Below are 9,782 nucleotides of genomic sequence, written 5' to 3'. Positions count from 1 at the left end.
GTGTGTGTGTGTGTGTGTGTGTGTGTGTGTGTGTGTGTGTGTGTGTGAGTGAGAGAGAGCTGCAGGCTCTCCTCTTTTATCAGTTTAACGCCTTGCTACTGTCTCCTCCTAGTGGAGAGAATGTATATGGCAGGGGCCATACATAACACTCATCAACACACATGTCCAGTACATGCACACATCGACACTAAGTCAGACTCACACTACCACAAACACAGAGGTGTAAGCACAAACAGAACGGGCACGGGTGTGTGGTCTGGGATCATGTTTGGGTTGGTTAATTAAGGGATGTTTGAGCATTTTGAAGTCAAATCTGGTTAGGTTGATTTCAGTGTTCCACGAATTTTACACTACTGTTCCTAGATGCTTGCGTCACATGTACCTCGGGAAACAGCAGAATTAATCCTTGTCGAATTGCTTTTTTCGTTGGTCCATATTTGCATAATGCAAATTGAAGCTACCGTGCAATGCTGAAGATGAAGCGTTCTGTGGGCTGCTGTGGTGCTACTGTTACAGAATGCAAACGCATACATGTCCATGCATTACATACATCAACCCTGTACTGTTATCCTTTTGGCAAAAACACTACTCGTATAGCTATGAATTGGATTATAAAGAGGTCAACCTGTTGGAAGATTGAATGCAATTGGCCAGATTATTAACCATGCATCGTTGAACAAAGATGACACAGCAACACAGACAACAAGACACTGCTCCTAGAGCCAGAGCGTTCCAGACGTGTGTTGCAAAGTTTGTCTCTCTTAGTTGGGTCTTCCTCTTTCTGTAACAAAGGTTGCCGTTGAGGCATTTGATTATTGTGGCCAATACAGAGTCAAATGTCACATAGCACAACAGTTTTTGGAGACGTCCCTCACATGCGTAACATGCTGCAAAGTGAAATACTTTAAATGCAACCGTATTTTGGATTTGACAAGCAAATTAACCCACATGTAACTAAAATAAGTGACGTGATCTGGCTCCAAATGTCCGCAATTGTGACAATTGTCTCCAACTTCTGTTTGCCTGATGCAAAGGGACGCATGCGTTTTTGTTGGATGTTGATACCCAATAACATTCGCGTTGTGTTGACACATTTTATGGTTACAAGTTATGGTTCTGAAACTCTGTCTGGGGGTTGAGAAATGTGATGTTTCATGCAATCGCACAGACGGTCAAACATTCAGGGCATCCTTCCTAACAGGACGTCCTAGTGAGTATTAGTTTTGTATCCCGCTGCAAACTCTGACATTCTACTAAAGGCCGTTTCTTCATTTCTGGCATTCGTCCGACAAAATCCAGTTGCGTAATCACTTTTTTGCACAATTTCAAGCACTTTCCTGATGTCCGTAGATACAAAAAAAAACCTTTTTACTGTTTTTGAAGTGGCCTGACTGTTGTCTTTTGTTCATCTCTGCAGACACTGCCACCTCTGTTCGTGAGGGATCAGGGGCGCGGGCCAGAGGGGTTTTTTTTCTCGAAAGGATTTCGTTACTGTAGAGCTACAGCATTTTGGTGCCAGCGTCACCATCTAACTCAGTTTCCTAGTTGCCTTTTTCAGCATTTGTTCTCGTGGCGTCGCAATACTGTTTGTACGTCGTGCAAGACTACAAACAGTATCCGCAGCTTGCCTCGTTGCCCGCAGTCTCTACTACTACTGCCCTCAAATTTAACAAATTATAATTCTTATTGAATCGTGTTGAAGCTATTGCGGTAATGCCATTATTCTGTTAGTTATATCAACTAGTTGATACCCGCTAATCTTCAGTTTGAGTCTTCCCTATTAAGATATCAGAGTTAACGCTGTTTTAATGTCAGAATTACTACTTAAATACTTCATTGATTCCCCTCTAATAAGCCATGGTTAAAGTAGTGTGACTCTTGAGGGAATCTGTTCTTTGGCATCAAGTCTAGAAAAGCACAATTTAGTATGCAACTCACTGCCTTGCCCAGTTGAGGGCAGTCTTGTTTTGTTTTTCGTTTGAACTCTGCGTGTGGAGCTGACCATCACGACCTATACTCAAAACTACAGGTACAAATAACCAAAATATTAGGGCAGTAGTGCTCGTTTAACACTATGTAACACTATAATACAATATTTCCTGTAATGCTAAAGCTGGTCAAGGAAGAAGGGAGTTTATTTGCTGTGCATTTAAAGTAACACTAGAGTTTTAATGACAATAAAACACTTAAATCATGCTATTTCCCCAAAAAAACAACGTGCATTTGCTGTGTTTATGTGTGTTGACCTGTGTCCGTGCACTAACATTTTAATTCAGACGGGACCCATCAAGTGTTCCCTCACTGTGGGGGGGGAGGTGATGCCTGTTTGTGTGCAAACTCTCTTTTCCTCTCTCCAAAGTAATAATTAGCTGACAAAACCATTTCATTTTATTTTTGCAATGAAACGGATGCCTCAGAAACACAAAAGACGTCAGACTTTACAGGCTAGAAACACTTTTTTGTATTTAAGAAGAAAAAGAAAAAAAACAATGAGAGGTTGTATAAATATGTTCCAAGTTATTTTTGTAAGCCCAAAGTTTTACAGTGTTTTTAAAAGGGTAAGAATGTATGTTGGATACTGAAACATGAGTGGATGATGAGCTTGTAGAGCCTGGACTTGGTGTTTACCAGAAAGTGACATTTAGGCTGTGGAAAGCGACTCCCAGACGAGCCTCCTGCTACTCGAGGCTCTCTCATTGCAAACTAATTTCCTCAATGCTGACCTAACAAGACACCATTTGAGAATATATATATATTTATAGTGAGATTTTTTTTAATAGGTTTCCTTGTGGAATGTTTAGTTTGCGACATTTTAGGATGTTCTTTCTCACATGGCTAATTGTCTAGCAGTCTGGCTTTTATTTGTTTGTTGCTGTTTTTTTTTTTTTTTGATTTGTACATTTTTGTTTTTTTTTATTCTACAGCCACCGATCCGTGCTATGCTAAAACATGACAGCGGCGTTTTTTTTTTTTTTGTTGACCCAGCTCGTTTCCTCCGAACCAGAAGAGAAATGGCTCAGAATTAGTTTTGCGACACAACTGACCCGATATATTTTTATATATTGTACAACACTGTATTCTCTGTGTGAACAGAACATTCATCATCGGTGACATTAACATGGAATACTTCGAGTTGCATGTGACTGGAACTGTTGCATGTAAATGGAAATCCATTTTACCAAATTTGTGCATTATTTTAACTTGATTTCGGTTGTCCTGGTATTTTTGATCTGTTTTTATTTTTTATCGTTTTGATGTTTTTTTTGTTTTTTTGAGAGGAGAGCCCTAAGGCTGTGTGACAGTGCAATCTGGATAGAAAGAACATCAGATGTTAGGTTATTATTATTATAATTATTAATTTTGTTTTGCACCGTTTGAATAAATTCTCATTGTATTTCAAGAACGCCACGCTTCCTCTCTTTTCTGTGTTTAATATGAACAATAACTTTTGTAATCTACACATTGCTGGATCATAAATGTGCACTGATATGAGATTAATTACATAAATAAGTACATGCATAAAGTTGCAGCACTATGCTGGAATATCTTGGAATTAGAGCGTGAAAGAAATCTGTCAGATGAGGGAAAATTAATTTACAATTATATGTATTTAGATAATTGACTATAATCATTTATCAAAATGTTCAAGCTAAAAAGGATAAACATTCCCTGGTTCCAGCCTCTCAATTTTACCTTTTTGCTGCATTTTATTGTCTTACTGAAAATCTTCGGACTGTTTGTCAAACTAAACAACCAATTTGAAAATGTCGACTTTTACAGATTTTATAGACTAAGTGAAAATAACTGACAGATTCGTCAAAAATTAAAATAATTGTTGGTTGCAGCCCTACTTGAAAAGGGCAACATTTTACATTTGCTTTACATCTGAAGCGAATTCTTAAATTCTGCTTGTTTAAGGTTTCCAGGTGGTGGTGGTGCGAGAAGTCACAGAAAGCATCTGTCCTGCCATAGTGCCCTTTAAGCAAGGCACTGACTCTCTACCAGCTCCAGGGTAACTTGTTAGCTCTCAACTCTCTGTGAGGAGAAAACAGAATTTCCTCATCTATCACATGAGTTGTCATCATCATCATCATTAAAGTGGAGCTGTAGAGAAACATTGAAATGGAATAGAAACAAACTGAATTGATAAACATATATCTGAATGTGAATACCTATTTGTTGTCTGTGACATTCTGTATTAGCCTATAACCTTGTTGCATTATACATCGTTGAATAACTCCAGCTCAGATGATGCAAGGTCCTGTGTCTGGGACTGTTTTATGTATCAGAGACATCGGACACCCTTATGTAATATTAAACAGTTTCCCATGTGGTAAAAAATCTAGACCTCTCTCTATTATAGTTCACGAGGACACTGTCTCTCCACCTGTTCAGCGGGACACGCCACCGTCGCTCAGGATTACTCAAACTTTCCTTAGTTCTCTCCGGACAGGAATTTCTTCTGAATCGGCCTCCTGTGTTCGTCTGGAAGAGAGTTGTTAGCGGTTTCTTTCCACTCGTTTGGATGAGAGAGGAGCGGAGCCCGTCCCCACACAGAGCTGCTAAAGGATCAGGAAAAAGGTACCGCTGACCAAAAAGAGGCTGTAGATGGTAAATTTACAGGATTGTTTTGGGGTTTTTACAAGATTGAAACACCAAAGGGTCGTGAGTTGAATGATTTTATGTATGTTGGCTTTCCGGCTCAGCAACTGCTTCAGTTTAAACCCTCAACAACAAGTGGCCTGCATACAAAGCCATCAAACCGGACTCTCTTCTGTCCTGAACAAAAGTGGTTTCCTTGAATAACATTTGAGAACAAAGTCAAATTTATAGGAGAACCACTTTACAAAGATGTTTCTCGTGTGTGTAAACAAAGAACACTGACGTATGAAAAGCAATATCAAGACAAAGGACAAGACAAGCTGGGACAGTTTAAGGAAACACATTATACAGATTGATAGGACTCTTCAGAGTTGTGTAAATGCAATGGTGCAAAGAAACTATTTACCCGAGTGCAAAACTTTCCATTATATTCCTAATTTATACTTCTACTTCACCACATTTCAGAGAGATGCATTGAACTTCTATAGTGACTGTGCATATGTAGATGATGCATATCGTTATGGATTAAACTACCCAGGTTTGTATAAATCAAATACAATTACCTGCACCTAGAGCAAGAAATGCTACTCAACACATTAATGCATTATTATTATTATTAATCTAGTAATATAAGATGAGATCAGTCAGGGTAAATTCAGGTGTTGCAGCAGCACACGTACAGGTGAAAAAGTGAAATAAAGAAGGGAATAGAAATAAAAAGACCAATTTAACTCAACATTACACAGCAAGCAGTATCCATACAGTATCCACGACCAGTGAATATCAGTACACAGCATGATGCGTGCTTCTTATTAGAGGTGCATGTTGCTGATAGTGCTTCTGTACTTGTTTCGTGGTGTTGAGTTCGACTTTGCAGCTTCCGTCACTGTGTGCAACGTCTAAAAAAAAACTAAAAAAAACAAAACACATCCTGTGTCCTTCTTACTGTCACGCTACATCATGTGTATATTCTTTTTATGTTTTCAGATGCACTGGCCCTTTAAGAAGCTCCATCGCTGCACTTAGCTTCTTTTTTTCCCTCCCACTATGGCGAACGGATAAACAAACAGAGCCCGGTGGGAAAACAGCAGTAACGGTGCACACAGCTCCTCGGTGGTGACTAACTCGCACCAGTTAGTAACAGTCCGGTGACTGGTGGTGGTGGTGGTGGTGGTGGTGGGGGGTTTTCGGCGGGGTGTGCTCTCTGTCAGTGCGAACAGCGATGAAAAAAGCGACAATAGTTTGCTTGTGCACACTGAACACCTCGGTTGCAGCAGCCTGGTGATACGTTACCGGATTCCGGACCCTTTCTGACGGCTTCTCTCTGCTAACACAGCGACCGTTCGCTTATAATATCCATTATCTTTTCGTTTCAATTGAGTTGAATTGTCGTGAAAAATGTTGACAGGATCTAAAACCACGTTTAAAGTGAGACAAATGCTCCCAGACATCAAGGTAAGGTCCCAATCTAAGGTATTAACAACTTGAGTATTTTTTTTTTTCCACTTTACCTGTCTGATTCACAGCATATGCCAATGTCTAAGCATTTTAAAATGTATATTTCTCTATGTGTTTTAATAGTAATTCAACCCCTATATTCCTTCATCTTCTCTGTTCTGGGACTTGCCACTGCTTCAGTGTGAGCAGTTTAGGTTATTTACGGTAATTTTCAGTTTGAGTTCTGTCTATAATTGTATTTCACAACAGTCAACATTGCTTTAGAGGTACATATCAACAGTCCTCATGTGATTTAACAGCAGGAAGCAGGAAACACCGGCCATCGTGCAGAGCTGTAGATGTGCATTCAGGTGGTTCTGCAGCCTGGCTGGATCAGAAACCGTGAATCTGGTCTCCTGTTTCAGGCTGCAAAGGGCTGCTTCTCCCTTCTGTCTGGAGAACAGGGGGATGCATAATTACGGTACCTAAGGTGGCTGTCTTTGGCTGCTTGCCTTATCAAAGACCAATGAAGTGGTGGCTAATCTTAATCACTTCTCATGGTGTGGGGGGGGGGGGTTCCTCATATGATGTTGTGCAGACGATCATCAGTGAACAGCTGTAGCCTACATGGGGCTGTAATGGATCGCTCAAAGAAACATCCTTGTGTTTCAAGTGATCAGTAAGATACTGCCCCAGTTTTGGAGCACCTGAGAGGATGGAGGTTAGGAGGACTTATTAGTGTGACAGACAGCACAAAGCAGTGTGTACGCACAGCATGGACGTGCTCATTCCTTTGGGAACGGTCCCTTTGTGTTGCCTTTCTGTCTCTCCCTGGTTATTTCCAGCAGCCGCAGGGGGAAACGGTAACAGATGCCTCTTTAGTCTGCCTTCGGGCGAGGCTTGCATGTGGAGTGTGGGGGGGGGATGTGCCCTGCACAACATCTGGCTGTCGCCATGGAGACAGCAGTTGAGAGGTATAGAGGCTGCTTTTTTGAATTTGATGACCTCCGAATGAGACGAGCAGAAATCACCACAGCCCCCCCCAAACCAAAGGAATCCCATGTGTCCAAAGTATGAGAATGTGGCCGAGCCTAAGATATGGTAATGTGGAGTAGTAGGCTGTGTGGAATATATGCACAGGCCACCCACACACACACACACACTGTGGGTTTCACTTCCATCAGCATGTGTTAGGACTGCTTTAGAAAGCTGAAGCCAATACTGGGCTGAATGTGGGCCAGATGGCTCTGCAGTGTGCATGTACGGAAGAATCTTCTCTTCTTTTAATACCCGAGGCATTTTGGATGGCATAGATCATGTCAGGGCTGTAATCAAATCATTGTTGGATTGGATTATAATTTCTTGATCGATCAATCAATTATGTGTTTTACAGAAATAAATGAGAAATCACAATGTCTTAAAGCCACAGACATCTTTAATTTGCTCGGTTTGTACGACCAATGGTCCGAAATCCAAAGAAATCTAGTTTTCAGTCACATGAGACAAAGAAAAGCAGCAGATCCTCACAATTCAGAAGCTTGAGGTAGGAAAACTTGAAATAAGAACACAACAGTCGTGCACTCTACATAAGGATGCTGATAAGCCTGCTGTGATGCACAAGGATGCATCACAGCAGGCTTATTCGGGCTTATTTTGGCTGCGCCTATCCCCTTGAGTTCACTCTATCTGCATCTCCCAGCCAGCTTTGAAGCAGACGGCATGAAAGGCACAAAGCTCCACAGAAGCAAAAGAAAAAAATGCCAGAGGAGGGATCATCCGAGCTCTATTCAGAGCGGCTGAAGATCCGAGCCCGATAGGAGTGGGCCAAAAGCGGTACAGTCGCCCACACCCGCTCCCACAGGACCCAGACGTCGCATTCGCTGCGAGCCCCTGAGCTGCCGAGGCCTCCGCTGCTTAAACAGAGCCCAACAATGGGCTCCTCTTAATGGCGGAGCAGATTTATGGTCCCCCGTTTAGAGGGTGTATCGATCTGGCATTCGGTGATAATTAACCAGATGCACTATTCACTCGCCAAAGGGCTGAGAGGCTAATAAGTCCTTTGTCTGTTTGGAGTGCGTGTAATGGCTCTGATAGTCTTAGCTCGTGGTAGGTGACTGACATTTACAGTGATGTACTGTTAGTGAGACTGTAAGAGGTTTAGAGATGCTCGTGTGATAGCCATGCTTTTGACGTGGCTCTAAAGATTGCATTGTCAGTCAGTGTTTAATCACTATTTCAACGTTTGGTACAGATATCTATGGTTCCCGCTCCCAGAGGATGAACCCTATTGACTTTGGTCATCTGGTGCCGCTATGAGGTTGACTTGTGTGGTTTTGATTGAAATGTCTCAACAACAAATGGATAGACTTGTTCGTGAAGATTCTCTGATCCCGACCCGAGGACTTTAATTTTGGGTATTTCGTATACGGAGTTCGATCTGACATCTGTATTTACCTAAACGTTGATTTAAGCATGTAGGCTAACGTACCGCTGTGTATAAGTACAGCGTCACACAGGTTGAATACTTTTAGTCGGGTCAAACTACAATCCTCCTTTCGTCATAAAACACTGCTGGTGTCTGGCTTCATATGACCTTTGAACCTACCTGTACAGACATTACAACCATCAAGCGCACAAACACATGTTTGACTAAACAGTTGAGTGTTAAGAGGAGGGGATAATGAAGACGCAAACTGTGTTATGAGAACATTAATTGCAAATCATCCAGCAGGGATACCACTAAAAACAGAGCCAGTAATGATCCGTTTGTTGTGTGTCTGGAAGTCTAGACTGATGCTGTTATTAGTGAAGATAAGACTAAGCTGAGAATGCAGACACAGCGGTAAATATTCCCTTGTTTTCAGGCTTTCGTGAGATTTCAGAATGAAACGTCACAACAAGCAGAGCTGTGCTGATTGCGGGATATTCACTATCGTGAGATGTGGAAATTCTCTCGTTAAATATTAACCATCTGAATTCCCAGTTCATGAAACATTGATTTATATTTCACCCTATATGTCGGAATCTGTTTCTGTCATTTATGTTATATTGAGGCCAAAATGCAGCTTTTACTGGAATGCAGTTTTGTTTTTCATACGCTAGTATATTTCCACAGAAGACCTTGTTCCACTGCTGAATATACTCGGAGCAGGTTTTATGTCCTTTTGCTTTGCCCTTGTGGTTTTGCTCTCAGTGCATGAATACATTTGACATCAGGTCCTCTGTTTCTATAAAGTATATTATTGCAGGTCTGCTTCTAGAGGGAAGACACGGTGAAGTTCTCAGTCCATTTTGTTTCTGTAGACAAAAAAATAGATCTCATGTTATTCTGAAAGGAAGAAGAGGAAACACTTCAAAGTGAGCCACTTTTAGCTAAACGACATCATGTCCTCGTTCTCCTTCCAAGCCAGTTCACAATGCCAGATGAATGTTCACGTGAGGGGAATGAAAAGCACAATACCAGCGAATGGGGGGTTGTGGCTCTGTTCAGCACAGGGAGCAGTGGCTAAAAGCTAATGTGTGTTTTACAAGCCCATGAGCGAAGTGCATCACAACAAGAGAGGCTTTTAAAATACTCTTGGATTGTTCGTCTCCACAACGGATGTCCACGGTATGTTTTGAGACGGTACTGCAAAAAGTGTGTGTGTGTGTATATATATGTGTATGTGTGTATATATACGTATATGTGTGTGTATATATGTGTGTATATATATATGTGTGTGTGTGTGTGTGTATATATATAT

At 41.3% G+C, this 9,782-nt stretch overlaps 1 protein-coding gene across 1 annotated transcript in view; it reads left to right on the top strand.

The window, feature by feature from the left end:
• Positions 1–5,499: 5,499 nt before the first annotated feature.
• mtmr11 (myotubularin related protein 11) overlaps positions 5,500–9,782 on the top strand; it is a 46,964-nt gene continuing 42,681 nt past the window's right edge. The window contains exon 1 of the mRNA XM_031867403.1: positions 5,500–6,057. Within this exon, the coding sequence (XP_031723263.1) occupies positions 6,001–6,057 (57 nt within the window). The 5' untranslated portion in view covers positions 5,500–6,000. The remainder of the gene's footprint in view (positions 6,058–9,782) is intronic.

This window comes from Anarrhichthys ocellatus, unplaced genomic scaffold, assembly GCF_004355925.1.
Source record: "Anarrhichthys ocellatus isolate YVR2014 unplaced genomic scaffold, GSC_Weel_1.0 scaffold39, whole genome shotgun sequence".
NCBI classification, from domain to species: domain Eukaryota; kingdom Metazoa; phylum Chordata; class Actinopteri; order Perciformes; family Anarhichadidae; genus Anarrhichthys; species Anarrhichthys ocellatus.
This window is presented reverse-complemented; position numbering and strand designations above follow the sequence as displayed.